Source organism: Triticum urartu, chromosome 7 (genome assembly GCF_003073215.2).
Source record: "Triticum urartu cultivar G1812 chromosome 7, Tu2.1, whole genome shotgun sequence".
NCBI lineage: Eukaryota > Viridiplantae > Streptophyta > Magnoliopsida > Poales > Poaceae > Triticum > Triticum urartu.
Genome location: NC_053028.1, coordinates 551143722 through 551160247, shown reverse-complemented (window position 1 = coordinate 551160247; position 16526 = coordinate 551143722). Strand labels below are relative to the sequence as shown.

General features: G+C 46.7%; 2 protein-coding genes across 13 annotated transcripts; both read left to right on the top strand.

Moving 5' to 3' along the window:
* The first annotated feature begins 4772 nt into the window (after positions 1-4772).
* Positions 4773-7927, top strand: LOC125520078. Of its 12 annotated transcripts, none has more exons than XR_007288433.1 (5): positions 4773-5883; positions 6316-6369; positions 7112-7191; positions 7346-7446; positions 7533-7927. XR_007288433.1 is itself a non-coding variant. In XM_048684878.1 (5 exons), the coding sequence occupies exons 1-5, from the start codon at positions 5241-5243 to the stop codon at positions 7683-7685; spliced, it is 408 nt and encodes a 135-aa protein (XP_048540835.1). In that variant the 5' UTR covers positions 4786-5240; the 3' UTR covers positions 7686-7927. The 12 variants fall into 12 exon arrangements, 2 of the variants coding, with proteins under 2 accessions (XP_048540835.1, XP_048540834.1); XR_007288434.1 differs by having other exon boundaries at positions 4775-5883; positions 7046-7191; XR_007288432.1 differs by having other exon boundaries at positions 4777-5260; positions 5537-5622; positions 5745-7191.
* A 5014-nt stretch (positions 7928-12941) lies between these two features.
* On the top strand, positions 12942-13762 carry LOC125522441 (glucose-6-phosphate isomerase, cytosolic-like). The gene has a single exon (XM_048687500.1). It carries the CDS (start codon positions 12983-12985, stop codon positions 13730-13732), a length of 750 nt encoding a protein of 249 aa, XP_048543457.1. The 5' UTR covers positions 12942-12982; the 3' UTR covers positions 13733-13762.
* The last annotated feature ends 2764 nt before the right edge of the window (positions 13763-16526 follow it).

Sequence of the window (16526 nt, the reverse complement as noted above, 5' to 3'; positions counted from 1 at the left end):
ACGGGATCACATTATTAGGAGAATGATGTGATTGACATGACCCATTCCATTAGCTTAGCACCCGATCGTTTAGTATGTTGCTATTGCTTTCTTCATGACTTATACATGTTCCTATGACTATGAGATTATGCAACTCCCGTTTACCGGAGGAACACTTTGTGTGCTACCAAACGTCACAACATAACTGGGTGATTATAAAGGAGCTCTACAGGTGTCTCCAAAGGTAAATGTTGGGTTGGCGTATTTCGAGATTAGGATTTGTCACTCCGATTGTCGGAGAGGTATCTCTAGGCCCTCTCGGTAATGCACATCACATAAGCCTTGCAAACATTGCAACTAATGAGTTAGTTGCGAGATGATGTATTACGAAACGAGTAAAGAGAATTATCAGTAACGAGATTGAACTAGGTATTGAGATACCGACGATCGAATCTCGGGCAAGTAACATACCGATGACAAAGGGAACAACGTATGTTGTTATGCGGTCTGACCGATAAAGATCTTCGTAGAATATGTGGGATCCAATATGAGCATCCAGGTTCCGCTATTGGTTATTGACCTGAGACATGTCTCGGTCATGTCTACATTGTTCTCGAACCCGTAGGGTCCGCACGCTTAAGGTTTCGATGACAGTTATATTATGAGTTTATGAGTTTTTATGTACCGAAGTTAGTACGAAGTCCCGGATGTGATCACGGACATAACGAGGAGTCTCGAAATGGTTGAGACATAAAGATTGATATATTGGACGGCTATATTCGGACACCGGAAGTCTTCCGGGTGATTTCGGAGAAAACCGAAGTACCGGAGGGTTACCGGAACCCCCCCGGGAGAAGTAATGGGCCATATGGGCCTTAGTGGAGAGAGAGAGGGGCAGCCAAAGGTGGTCCGCGCGCCTCCTCCCCCTGGTCCGAATTGGACTAGGAGAGGGGGGGTGGCGCCCCCCTTTCCCTCTCCCTCCCCACTTCTTTCCCCCTCCTAGTAGGAGTCCTACTCCTACTAGGAGGAGGACTCCTCCTTGGCGCGCCTATAGGGCCGGCCGGCCTCCTCCCCTTGCTCCTTTATATACGGGGGTAGGGGGCACCCCTAGACACACAAGTTGATCCACGTGATCGTTTTCTTAGCCGTGTGCGGTGCCCCCTTCCACCACAATCCTCGATAGTATTGTAGCGGTGCTTAGGCGAAGCCCTGCGACGGTAGAACATCAAGATCGTCACCATGCCGTCGTGCTGACGGAACTCATCCCCGACACTTTGCTGGATCAGAGTCCGGGGATCGTCATCGAGCCGAACGTGTGCAAGAACTTGGAGGTGTCGTAGTTTCGGTGCTTGATCGGTCGAGCCGTGAAGACGTACGACTACATCAACCGCGTTGTGCTAACGCTTCCGCTGTCGGTTTATAAGGGCACGTAGATCACACTCTCCCCTCTCGTTGCTATGCATCACCATGATCTTGCGTGTGCGTAGGAATTTTTTTGAAATTACTACGTTCCCCAACAGCTATATCTCCCACATGTCGGAGCACGACTTAGAGGCATAGCCGCATAGCAGGCATGTCGTAAGAGGGGTAATCTTTACACATCCCATGTACTGAATACGAAAGGGATAAAGAGTTGGCTTACAATCGTCACGTCACACAATACATAAATATAGCATTACATCATCCAGAATACAATCACGGTCCGACTACGGAACCAAAATAAAGACAACCCCAAATGCATAGATCCCCGATCGCCCCAACTGGGCTCCACTACTGATCGTTCGGAAAGGAAACATAGTAACGTCCCGAATCCTCGTCGAAGTCTCACTTGAGTTCGGTCGCGTCCCCTGCACTGGCATCATCGGCACCTGCATCTGGTTTTGGAAGTAATCTATGAGTCACGGGGACTCAACAATCTCACACCCTCGCGATCAAGACTATTTAAGCTTATGGATAGGAAAAGGTAGTGAGGTGGAGCTGCAGCAAGCACTAGCATATATGGTGGCTAACTTACGCAAATGAGAGCGAGAAGAGAAGCAAAGCACGGTCAATAAGCTATAAAGATCAAGAAATGATCCTGAAACTACTTACGTTCAAGCATAACACGAGATCATGTTCTCTTCCCGGACTCCGCCGAAAAGAGACCATCACGGCTACACACGTTGTTGATTCATTTTAATAAAGTTAAGTTTCAAGTTTTCTACAACCAAATATTAACAAATTCCCATCTGCCCATAACCGTGGGCACGGCTTTCGAAAGTTCAAAACCCTGCAGGGGTGTCCCAACTTAGCCCATCACAAGCTCTCACGGTCAACGAAGGATATTCCTTCTCCCAAGACGACCCGATCAGACCCGGAATCCCGGTTACAAGACATTTCGACAATGGTAAAACAAGACCAGCAAGGCCACCCGCTGTGCCGACAAATCCTGATAGGAGCTGCACATATCTCGTTCTCAGGGCACACCAGATAAGCTAAGCCTACGGGAGCCAACGTAACCCAAGTTGACAAGGGACGGCCCGCACGGTGCTCTAGTTTGGACCAACACTCAGAGGAGCACTGCCCCGGGGGTTTAAAATAAAGATGACCCTTGAGTCCGCAGAACCCAAGGGAAAAAGGCTTAGGTGGCAAATGGTAAAATCAAGGTTGGGCCTTGCTGGAGGAGTTTTATTCAAGGCGAACTGTCAAGGGGTTCCCATTATAACCCAACCGCGTAAGGAACGCAAAATCAAGGAACATAACACCGGTATGACGGAAACTAGGGCGGCAAGAGTGGAACAAAACACCAGGCATAAGGCCGAGCCTTCCACCCTTTACCAAGTGTATAGGTGCATTAAAGTAAACAAGATATAATAATGATATCCCAACAATAAGCATGTTCCAACAAGGAACAAACTCCATCTTCACCTGCAACTAGCAATGCTATAAGAGGGGCTGAGCAAAGCGGTAATATAGCCAAATAACGGTTTGCTAGGAAAGGTAGGTTAGAGGCTTGTCATGGCAATATGGGAGGCATGATATAGCAAGTGGTAGGTATCGCGGCATAGCAAAAAAGCGAACAACTAGCAAGCAAAGATAGAAGTGATTTCAAGGGTACGGTCATCTTGCCTGCAAAGTTCTCCGAGTTGACGTAAGCTTGATCCTCGTAAGCGTACTCAACGGGTTCCTCGGTCACGTATTCGTCTCCCGGATCTACCCAAGGCAAGAACACAAGCAAAGGAAACACAATCAACCACGGTGCAATGCGCAAGCAACATTATGCAAAAACATGACACGATATGCGGGATGTGATATGCAATGCATATGCATGCTCCAGAAGAAAAGATTAAACCAGGCCTCAACCTAGCAAACCAAGCGTGCCACTGAAAAGATGAGTTGATTTCGGTCGAAAACGATATAAAGATCACCGGAATCGGATCTACGGTTTGCAAATGGCAAGCAAAACAATGATGGCACACTTCTGCAATTAACAGCCCGATGCCATCTAGAATGCAACGAGAAACTAAGCTACTTCACTCCAACATAACAACAAAGCACATGGCAGTGATCTACTCAAGATGCTTGACAAAAGATGAATACCGAGCTACGGCTAAATCGCACAATAACAGGTTCAAATAAGCATGGCAAAAGCGCAAAATATATGAGCTTCACAGACTTAGTGAAAATACTAACATGCCAGGAATTAACATCAGGAAGCAATGTTTAGAGCAAGATAAAAACATGCTACAGGAACAGGACATAGTAAACCCAGACATGGCATGAATCTACTCAAAGCATAGAACAAAAGTCCCTTATAGACCATAAGCCAAAAAGGATGAGAAGATATGATGATACCCATGTAAACATAGCAAGTTTCGTTAACAGATTCAGACTTAGCAGAAAACTGAACATGGCAAAAACAGAATTATGAAGGCCTCTTTGCGAGCTCGATTCACTCATCACAAAGCATTGCATGATAAACTAAGCATACTGCCAGAAAGAAGACATGATCATAAGGCTAACCATGGCAAGAACAAGTTTATAGCATGCTTGGATCAACTACAACAATCTTGGCAAAATTGATTAACACGTAAACAATCTACCAGGAACATTTTATAGCAAAAGTAGAGTAAGATTGAGTCATGCTAGGGCACTCCATAAATGCAAACAGGGGCATGTATGGATAGATCACAACCATATGTCCAAAACATCCTTACTGAATATACTCAAAAGAAGTATGGATCTCACCGTAGCAACATGAATACATGACATTTAAAACAATAATGAGGCTGGCCAACTCGGAGAAGGCTCCCCCGATTTCAGCCTTCGTTGGCCGTTTGATCAGGGGCAACGCGATCTTTTTTTGCTGTTGTCCGTTGGATCTGGCTGGAAAACGTTTGTTGTTGTTTTGACCGCGCGGTGAAACGTGGACGGGGAATGACCTATGGGCTCGGGCGATTTCCGATTGGCTGGGTGCCCATTTTTGGGGTGCGCGAGCGGCCTCTTCTGCCGCGACGCGTGCGCGCGTCGTGGACGCTGCGTCGTGTCTGTTTCCCGCTAGCCCCTCCGTTTCACCTGTTGTGTGGCTGCAAGTGGGCCTGCCTGATATTTGGTCCCACAAGTTAGTCTCACTTCTATGACTTTCTCGTGTGAGTTTTGTCTCCTGCGTCGCGTCGCGGGTCAAACGCGTGTGGGGGACCGCTCCTCGCACCGTCCGCGGCATGCGTTATGGGGAGCAGTTGCGCAGGGATAGGACGATGTGTGTACCCGGCTGATGCACCCGCGTCTGGCCTATAGTGATGATGGATGGGTCGGTGCTGCTGCTGGTCCCTTTCCTCACTGGCACTGGCTGCACGTGTCGTTGCGGTCGGGATTCGCCGATCCCACTGCCCGAGCGCCGCGCTCGTCCTGTGGAACGTGCAAAAGGGTCAAAACCCTAGCCGCCGCGCCAACCCTTCTCGTCAGGCCCCCGCCCCCTCCGCCTCGTCTCCTCCCTGCTCCCTCCTCTCCCACGTCGCCGCCCTCGAGCCCCCTCCACCTCGTCTCCTCCCTGCTCCCTCCTCTCCAACGCCGCTGCCCTCGATGCGCCGTCAGGGATGCCATCAGCCCGAGCCTAGGAGAAGACCACTCCTAATCTTACTCGCCGCCGCTGATTGGATCGAGAGCGCCCACATGGCCACGCCACCGCTGCCGCCTGGATTTGCTAGCCGCCGCATGGAGTCACCCTGGCCGCCGCGTGGAGTCGCCCTGGCCGCCGCCGAGAGAACTCCACCATTGCCCCCATGAATCCAGTCCCAGCAAGGTAACTTCCTCCGAATCCCTGCTCTCCTTGGTCCTCCTGCCCTGCTTGCTGCATGTGTGTTATGTGCGTTTGGCCACTCCTTGAGCAAGCTCAAGTCCGTCGACTTTTACAGGTACCATCTGCCTCCCTTCCGATCTTCAGATCTCCATATTTCGTGACTGCGGTGTTTTGATTTCGTTGGATTACTATCTGTATTTGGGGATTAGCTATGAATTGATGTTTTTACCTCGAGCATGGATAGTCGGCAGTACTGATTTAGGTCTTTCTGTAGAACAGAATGATTAGCTCGTCTATTTCTGGAGAACTGCACTATAGATGATATATTTATGAACGATCTTAACACTGAAAATGCAAAATTTACGGTATGGTCTAATGATTGTCGGTGGGGTGTGACTTTTTTGCTGGCATTGTCCAGTGCGGTTTTTGGATTTCTACCGAGTTGTACAGTGTTTTGAGATTTGTTTTTGTGTTATGCTCTCTGCAGGAAAATTCCCAGGGATTTGATTGACGGAGGCATCACTATTTGACGTTGGATTATCCATTTGTCGGTGACGTTGTTTTTGTTTGGAATGGCCAGTTCTCAATTTCTATTCTGTTATCAACGATACTGTACTTCTTGTCAGGTTACATTATCTTACTTGGTTTCAGTCTATATGTAGCACAAAAATAGGTAACATGGTTATTTTCATGCTCGATTTGGTTTGTAGGTTACACTAAGGAACACCATCATAAGGAAAAGGGCATTGCACTGCATTGTTTATAATTGGCCTGTTACTATTCGGTCTGCTGTAGTACTTAATTGCTACACCATTTCAAGTTATGTAGTCTAAAATAACCCTTTCAAATGAACTTTTTTAATTGATATTCAGAGCATCAACATGTTGGACTAGATTATGAAATCAACTATGATCATGAGAACTTGAAGCTATTTGTTGACTAAATTGTCAATTGTTTTGCGTGAATTGAAACTGGCAGTGTGATGACATTACTGTAGATGCTTTGCTATATACATTTGCCTAATCCCCTCTCTCTCTAATATGTTCTCTTTTGTGAAGATCCTTTGCAGATCAATTGGTGAGGCGGAATGCTAAGCATCGTTTCACATTCAGGTAAGGCTCTTTGTTTGCAACCACTGCTGCGCCCACTACACATGGGGTTTGATCTAAATGTATCAGTATGTGCCAAATGGGGCCTCTCTTTTCCAAATAGCTTTCCAAGATTGTACCCAAATGGGGCCTCTCTTCGTACATAATTGAATATGGGATTGAACCCATGGTCACATCATATTGTGAGACATGTCTGAAACGTCTAAGCTGGGAAATCAGGTCGATTTATCTGACTACTGAAAATGAGCTTCAGAATAACTACAGAAGTTATCCACTTCCAGCCAAATATCAATTATGATAAATCCACCATGTACCATGATCATTTGAATATTCTTGCTTAAGTTTATGTTAGCTACATATTCTAAATGAATGTTCACTTGTGTTCAAATTTCAAGGAAGTGTGCTTCACGCTTCTGTTTCTGCAATATGTTTTAGAGTATATGATTTCATTTTCCTACTTTCCCAGTTATAAATATATTGGCATCAAAGTAGAGTTTCAGGTTTATGGTTCAATATATAATTGCAAAGTAGTTTATGGCTCAATATATCACTGCAGGTTCCTTACACCGTCAAATTTCAATGTTTTTGTATTTTTGTTGATTGAAGCATGTTCTTCGACTATAAAATAGCAGAGATTTATTTTCTTATCAATTCTAATCCCTTTTTGATGCATTGCAAGTTTGCTATCAAACTCTCAAAAAGGAAAAAACAACTTTACTCTGTTTTTTGGAGAACCTTCCTGTAGAGTACCTCGACAGAGACAAATATGCGATCAAGGATATATTCGATGGATTTTCACGCAAAATTTGGAGGATAGTTTTGCAGGTTCGTTGCTTGCTTTATTGTTCTCTTACTTTCCGTTCTTCAAGACAATATCTTCCTAGCATTGCTCTATAAATTTAAATCCATATTTTTGTTCTTTGGATCATCATGGCGTACTCGTCCTGTCTAATCCAAGAAAGGGCCTTCATGTTTGCAGATAGTTTGGTGCTCTCATGGTTATTTTGTAGTGATTTTCCTTCTGTTCATTACTTGGTAACCATCTACGGCAGCTCAGCTATTGTCCAGCTGCTGACCTTGGTGAGTGATTGATGGTGGATGTTTTTCTATTAGTTTCTCTCTATGCCAATGTCTGAATTTTATCTTGCCGTTTTGCATTTCTCCAGGCCTTTCAATCTCACTGTGATTCCCCGAGATGCGCTATTAGTAGGCATCCACTTTGTAATAAAAATTTGGCAGTCAACTTGAAACGAGTCATTTATCTAGCTACAGCAACCTTCCTTGCTTTTGCAAATAATACTGTATGGTTGACACTATAGTTTATACCTGCCAAATATTTACACGTTAGTATAGCCAGAAAGTCAGATGATCGTTCCATGTTGGTTAGCCATGATAAATCAAATATCTAGAGTAGCAGATGATTCGTGTCAGGTTTCCTTTAGAGATTGAAATATGTCTTGACTCTGAAATTAGTAGTACAGCGTCCAGTTCCATAGGTGAAAGCATACTATGCAAAACTGGACGGCCTTCTAAAGCTCTGAAACTACTATTTGTTGTGTAATCTGTATCCCTTTTTCATACTTTGTATATGATTTCTACTTACTAGAAAAAAAATGCGTGAGAACGATGAGTCAACGCCATACGCTTGGAAAAAGGTGCGGCGAAGTGTATGGTGCTAGCTCCAACTGACACGCATACGGCACTGGAGCCATCTACACTCACAACCATTAGTCAGTTAGTAATAAAATAAACTATATGCATGCAATGCAGCAACCAAAAGAACACAAGAATTACCGGCACCCATAGCTACTATCTACCGTTTGAACTAATGTGTTAGCTGTCTAGCGTGCCCTACAGTCTGCGCGACTTTGATACCACTCGTTGTGGCATCCCGGCTCAGCAAGACACAATAACTTGGTATAGAAATACAACCGCTTTATTGGTACTAGTGGAACGTAGAGTTTAATATTACATCAAGTAGCAAGGCTAAGCGGCACACTCAGTGCTGCTAACATATGTACATTATTTAGTAGACATGAGGAGGGGCCTCAACACCATGATAAGAGACTATGCGGCAGGGGAACGGCGACGTAGAAAGACTCCATCTCACATGGACACTGATGTGGACACGGTCTAGACTAGGGTATGATATGCAACTACAACTCCGGTATGACTTCTCCTGATACTGGCATGACACGCCAGGTCAATACATTGAATGTACTTGCAAGCTCACATAAACAAAGCAACAATGGCAAACAACAACAATGATATTTAAGCAAATTTAATGCAAGAATTAACATGCTACCCATTAAGTGATCATGCTCATAACAGGGCCCTTCCGAGTCGCTTACCTTTGCGGTTACCTCGTAACCATGAACCTCATCATATCAAGGTGATCGCTCCCGGATCACAAACGAAACCAACTCGGTGGTCTTCACAACTTAACCAACATAATCAGTGCCAGGTATTCATTTAATGTGCAAGTTTAATATTTTTGTTGATCCATGTTGTGTGTGTCCATGACTGATGACACAGCTATCCATAGATTAAACACACTCTGCAGAGGTTAGCACATTGTACCCACACCATTGAACCCGTGGCCTCGGACTCCCATTCGGGTGGACCAACGGCGTTCGACATAACCAGTCTATTGCCATGACACTCTCCTGGCCACTCCGACCAACTCCCCTTTTGGGCTAAGTCATGGGTGCCCCCGATGCCACTCCGGACATCCAACGGCCATTGTCGTGGCAACACAATCATCCCAAACGGGGACATAGTATCAAAATAACTACAGGCACACAAGGTTATACCTGCCTACCAGGCCAGGGTAGCGCCAACGCATAACCTTCACTAGTTGGAGGCACCGGCGAGAGGCATAACAATAGACCGAGAAAGGGCCTCCCTCATAAAGGCAAATGTGGTTGCACTTTGGGAAGCTCGATTCGGTGGCACCATGACTCGATCAACAACATCTTCAAGTTCGTTTATTATCAGGTTTAAACTTGCAATTTTTTTTACCGATTCATAGTATGCCATGAAAATGCAATGACAACTTATGCATTATTTTCAACATAATCTCGATATTAACTAAGTCCAGCATAATGTCACATTACTCTACTGCATAAACTTAACCATCCAACTGCAATGCTACTGATAGCAAAATAATCACAACAAGAACATGCAACTAGCATCAAATGAATTTATATGAAATTTCTATATGCATTTAAAATAATCATATTCAAGTGAAAAACATAGTTATTGAAATGACATTCTTGGAAATATTTGTGATGGCCTGCCTTAGTGCAGAGGAGGGTCACACTCCTTCTGGTTATCTTCAAGGCAACAATTTCCTTCTGAAAAGAATTAAAATAGCAAAAAGAAAATGTCACATAACACTGTTTAATTGACCATAAAATAATCACAGCAAGCAAAAATCTCATCTTTTGCATGATGATAGAGGATTTTAACACAAAACCATTGCAAAAAGAATCATGTCATTTGGACTTATAGAATAGGAGTTATAGCTGGTCCAAGTTCGGTCAAATTTCTGAATTAAAATCAGATTTAAAATAATATCAGCGGGTGACGTCGAAGACGTATTCTAGCGAATACGCTTCCACCCGTACCACTTCGGGCGCGAGTGGAGAGGCTGACAATGGGCCCTGCCCGTCGGGTTCTGAGAGGGGTAGAGAAACAGGGGACGACGGCTCGTCGTCGGGGCTTTCTCCGGCGAGGAGGGCATGGCGCACCTGCTCGTACCCGTGGCAAGGCAGGAGGTGTACGGAGTCGACCAGAACGAGCGTCTCCAGCGGCGGCTGCGGACGAGGCTTGTCGGGGATATACCCCGCTGTATGATCCGGCCCGAGTTATAACCCGGCTGGGACTTAGTAAACCAGCAGGTGTTACGACAGGTGGTAAACAGGCAGGTGTTAAGGCAGGTGGTAAACCGGTTGGTGTTAAGTTAGACGGTAAACCGACATGTTGTTAAACCGGCTGACAGTTAAGACATACAGGTAAAACAGGCAGTTAACCCAAACGGTAAACCGGCAGGTTGTTAAACCGGCTGACAGTTAAGACAGAAGTTAAAGTCAGATGATAACTCAACAGACAATCATAAACCGGCACCAGTTATAACCCGGCAGACAGTGATAACTGGGTTGCCAAGAGTTATGAAGCCCAAGATATTAAGAAACCCATGAAGAAAAGTCATAATAGTTAAGTCTTAAGTCCGAGTTGGACTCTACATGTAACCCGCCCCTTCAACTTATATAAGGAGGGGTAGGGCTTCTCAAAGAGGGACAAGTAAGAAGAAACAATCTTAAAGGGTTAGGGTTAACTGGGAGAGCTGGTTTACGACGACTTCCTCATAATCATAATGAGATATAACCTCAAACAACACGTAGGGTTGTTACCGGATGATATTTCCCAGAGCCCGAAGCTGTCTAAACCCTTGTCTTACGTTGCGTCTCTCGATTCCGCTCAACCCCTCTTAAGCTACCACATAGATGCGTTGGCCACACGACTAAGTCGTCACATTAAGACATCTTCCGTGACAACTCCACGACAGTTGGCGCCCACCGTGGGGCTCGCGCATAGTGGTGTTCAAGTTTATCAGTTCAGATGTAAGATATAAGAGGTTTAAGGTTCAAAAGAAATTAAGGTTACTATTTAGCCGTTGCCATCCGATGCATAATCCGTCAAGTTACAGTCAAACCGAAGGGGCAACACGGACAGTCAATGACCCAGAATCAGACCCTGACTACATCAAGTTGCTACCGCTACAATGTGTCCGCCACGTGCACCATGATAACCCGCTAGTTCCGAGACTAATTTGGGTAGATCGGAGCATCTACTACTGGTACTGGTACATGTCCGGTTTACAGAAAGAAAGAGAGCCACCGGCATACAGAGATCTTTGTCAAAGCAAGCTTCGAGCCGCCTTCGTTGTCACAATGAGCCGCCCCCTGCTCCATTGACCCGCCACGGTCAAGTCACCTCGGCTGAGCCACTGTTATGACCTGGGATTGGCTGCTGTGATTTTTTCGTTGAGCCACCTCTGCTCCGGGTTGACCCCGAGAGAAACTCATCTGCCAAAGTCGCTGCTATAACCACAAGCCACCTCCACAAGCCACCAAAGCAATCCTTCCTTCGGTTCAATACTACGAACAAGAGTCGACAAAGAGAAACAGAGTCAGACACTGGTCAAAGCAACGATGGCAGCACGGGTCTGTCCTACTTTCATGCTGCTGCTGCAGATGTACTTCGAGGCCGTGTCGTCGTCGCCGGACCACGCCAAACCGCCCCATCGTCGCGGATTGGCTCCGCCTCTCGCACTTTGTCGACCCGTCGTGATCTTCCGCCGCTTTAAGTCACCGTTCCTCTGAGCCGCCGCGTCTGCCATGGTCTAATCGCCACTGAGTCTTCGACCTCGACGGAGCTGACTCGCCGCCAAGCCTTATTCCCGAGTCGCCGGCCTCATGCTGTTGTCGCTACGGTCGTGCTGAACCATCTTGCTCCGACATTGCGCCAAGCCGCCGACCTCGCCTCTAAGCTACTTCGACGGCCACACTAGGAGCCGCAATCTCCACCTCACCCGCGGATTCTGTTCTCCGCAGTCGCTGGGTCACGCCCGCTGTTTCCCCCGCGCATGCTGACGCGGATTTGATCCCGTCTCGCGCCAAGTCGCCGACCGCTGACTCGCGCTGAGAGCCACCAGGCGTTCGCACCGCTGGGTGCCTTAGCCATTATTGCCATCCTCGCCAGCTGCTGAAGAGCCGCCTGGCGCCTTACGCCTCTGCAGCCGTTTCACGCTTGTTGAGCAGCCCGGTAAACCGCCGCTCTGACGTGAACCACTGCCGCGACCTTACCTTCAGTCACCGAGGGGCGCGGTAGTCACGGCTCATCAAACTGCCCCAGCAGGAATCACCACAGAGTGACTCGCCTTGCACCCGCGGACGAAGCGGAGCTGCCGTGGCCACGCCGCGTCGCTTCCGATTCACCTCGCCACCTCATCCATCGTGGCTTTGAAACAGGCCTCGTGCTTTGACTGCGCGTGCTGAGTTGTATTTGCCTTCTCCGCTGTTGAATCGCTGGCCTCGAGCTGCCAAGTCACCCAACCCCGCCGCCTGGTTACCTTTGCCGGTCTCGCTTCAAGCACGGCCCTGCACCGAGTTTTCTCTCCCACGCCGCAGCTCCCGTTTCACCTGTGGACGTCGGCCGCCCCTATGCCTCGCTGCCGGGCCATCGCGCCCACACGTCCCTCTGCTTCTGAACCGCCACAACGCTGCCGCTGCTGTTGTCTTGAAATGCCACACATCAACCCGCCGTTGCAGCGTGAGCCACCTCTGCCATGACCCGTATCGCTGGGGTTGGAGAAGTCTCATAAGCCGTCGCCTCCACCGCTGCTGCAGCCATCCAGGCCACCCCGTTGAATCGCGGAATGCCTTCGCCGGGTCCGCCATGGCCCGCCGTCGCCGAGTCACCCCGCTTCTATTCTCTTCCTGGCTATTCCCCTGCCTGTCATCCACCACCGATCTGTCATCTCCTCCGCGACCGCGCCCCGTACTCCGGCAGCCCACCGTCGACATCCTCCAGGGTCCGCCCGGCATCGGCCATGGCGTCGCCGGCGCACATCTCCGACACCGACCAGTGGAAGGCCCTCCAGGCGCACGTCGGCGCGATCCACAAGACGCACCTGCGCGATCTCATGACGGACGTCGACCGATGCAAGGCAATGACGGCAGAATTCGAAGGCGTCTTCCTGGACTACTCGAGGCAGCATGCCACCACCGAGACCATCGACAAGCTCTTCAATCTGGCGGAGGGCGCAAAGCTCAAGGAGAAGATTGACAAGATGTTTAAAGGCGAAAAGATAAATACCATAGAGAATAGATCAGTGCTCCATGTGGCTTTGAGAGCGCCAAGAGATGCAGTCATAAACAGTGACGGTGTGAATGTGGTCCCCGAAGTTTGGGTTGTTAAGGATAAAATCAAGCAGTTTTTAGAGACTTTCAGAAGTGGCTCATGGGTTGGGGCAACTGGGAAACCAGTGACAAATGTTGTCTCAGTTGGGATTGGTGGTAGCTTCCTTGGACCTCTGTTTGTGCATACGGCTCTCCAGACTGACCCGGAAGCAGCAGAATGTGCCAAGGGCCGACAACTGAGATTTCTTGCAAATGTTGATCCTGTTGATGTTGCACGGAGCATCAAAGATTTAGATCCTGCAACAACTCTTGTTGTGGTTGTCTCAAAGACCTTCACGACAGTCGAAACAATGTCAAATGCCCGAACTATCAAGGAGTGGATTGTCTCTTCTCTTGAGACAAGGATTCATTATAGAACTTGTGCCATGCTATCTCTATGAAGTGTGCATTGGCATCATCATACACCGGTGTCCGTGCCCACTTGTTGTTGAACGGGTGTGCGCAAGCCGCTGCTCGTGCAGCTCAATCTACATCAACTCGGCGGGACCGCGCCCGCGATTGACTCACCGTTCGCATGGCTTACCGCGCCGATGATTGATTCGCCCATCCGCGCTGGCTTAAAATGTCGCGGCCGGCTCATTTTTCTACTCCTGCGGTCGACTCACCCATGATTGATTTCAGCTTCACCATGGTGATCATCAACCACACGGTGGGAATTAACCGGCCTAACATAACAGGTGAAATACAGTATATTTTTATATTATATATTGCTTTATTTACAAGAGCAATTACTCCGGGTTGCAAAAGTTACCTAATGCAGGACCCTAAACCACCATAATGGTGTGAATTTAAAGGCCGTCAGAAAATTTCCGGCTTTAAAAGAAGGATTCCGGTTTAAAATCCGGCGCAAGGGAAAGCTATCTCCCACAAAGCTTTGAAGCTCTTAGTATATGGTTTAACCATTTTCGGTTCAACAAGAGTAATCTCTCGCAAGTTCGACTTCTCAGAAAAAACTAAAGGGACCAAAGAGAGTCTGCTGCACAACACAACTCAAACATAGGTACCCTTTGATCACAACTCACAATATCATTTGGGGGCTTGGTCGTATCCGAACCATAGCTACACCTCTTGATAGGCATAAGGGCACCAGGGAAATCACTTGGGGGTATGGGTTTGAACCATAGTTACACCTCTTGATAGGCATAAGGGCACCAGGGAAATCACTTGGGGGCTTGGTCGTATTCGAACCATAGCTACACTTCTTGATTGGCGCAATGCCACAATTATGATTACATGGGGGCTCTGGTCGTATCCGAACCATCGCTTAAACCCTCTTGATCATACATATACATCATCATATATTGCATCATACGTTGCGTTATAATTACATCATCATAGCATGTATCATATGTGCATGGATATACCGCCTTATATGGCAGGAATCGGTTTTCAAACCAGGTTATGTTAGTCAAAATCTTTAATAGCCAACACGGCTGGATTTTATTATGGTTATCAATAACCAGTATTATGATTAAGGTTTTCAAAGTCGCTTTAGCGCAATGTCTATCATATTATCAATGGATATGATTTATTCTACAATTGAAGGAATAGTCCCGAGTCGCTGCAGGCTTACGACCCGGCATTTGGGGCCTATATTATTCAAGTTGGGATTACATCAAATACACAAGTCTCATGTCGCTGCAAGAATGCACCATGACACTTGGGGGCTAATGCAAAGTCATTGTTTGCTCACTTATTGAAGACCCGACTCATCACTTTGTAATGAGCCGGCCCTTGGGGGCTACCGATTGCTCCTATCAACAATTCAAGGTACACAAATTTTCATCTATTATTGAAGAATCCACTGCTCAGTTGGTAAAGCACAAAACTCTCAACCTTGTGGACGTGGGTTCAAGCCCCATGAGGGGGGTTACATCGTATAATGTTATTCTCAATGAAGTATATATAAAGTCCCAGCTCAATATTATCTTACTGACCCGGCCCTTGGGGGCTACACGTTGCTGTTCAAGTCTACATGATCATATCTATAAAGTCCCTGATCCTTATTGCATAATGACCCGACCCTTAGTGGCTACACTAGTTGAAGTTTTTATAAGAATCAGGCAATTACAAGTCCCAGGTTGCTGCAAGCATGACAACCCAGTACTTGGGGGCTACATATGTGGAATATTCAGTTTTGATTAGTGACTGAGATGAACCATTTGGATTTCTTCAAGCTTGTGACATTCATATTGAAGCAAGTCTTAAGCTATTGCTATGCTACCTTCTTAAGACTTGGGGGCTACAAGTGATAGGCATATAAGAGGTATATTTTCAAGCTTGATGTTAACAACAATTATGACCCGGTGCCATCAATATTTGTAAACCAGCAATGATAAACCGGAAAGTTTAAGTCTTAAACCGGCAAAGTTCTACATTCTTAAACCGGCAAGTTCTACATTCTTAAACCGGCAAGTTCTACATTCTTAAACTGGCTGAAGATCAGATGAGTATTTCAAAGACCAATATTTTTGTTAAGCATTGGGAGCTGATTCAAAGGAGTTATTCTTCACAATATTTATCTGTGACAAGCCAATGTCAGCAAATTGATTTTGAAGCTGGCCTATTGACCCGGATCTTCTAGAAGAAGGAAGTGACAAGGACTTAAGGATGATCAGGATCAGTTTAATATGGATAAATCTAAATTAAATTGGGGGCTAATGTCGGGGATATACCCCGCGGTATGATCCGGCCGGAGTTATAACCCGGCTGGGACTTAGTAAACCGGCAGGTGTTACGACAGGTGGTAAACCGGCAGGTGTTAAGGCAGGTGGTAAACCGGTTGGTGTTAAGTCAGACGGTAAACTGGCAGGTTGTTAAACCGGCTGACAGTTAAGAGAGACAGGTAAAAAAGGTAGTTAACCTAGACGGTAAACCGGCAGGTTGTTAAACCGGCTGACAGTTAAGACAGGAGTTAAAGTCAGATGATAACTCAGTAGACAATCATAAACCGGCACCAGTTATAACCCGACAGATAGTGATAACTGGGTTGCCAAGAGTTATGAAGCCCATGAAGAGAAATCATAATAGTTAAGTCTTAAGTCCGAGTTGGACTCTACATGTAACCCGCCCCTTCAACTTATATAAGGAGGGGCAGGGCTCCTCAAAGAGGGACAAGTAAGAAGAAACAATCTTAAAGGATTAGGGTTAACTGGGAGAGCTGGTTTACGACGA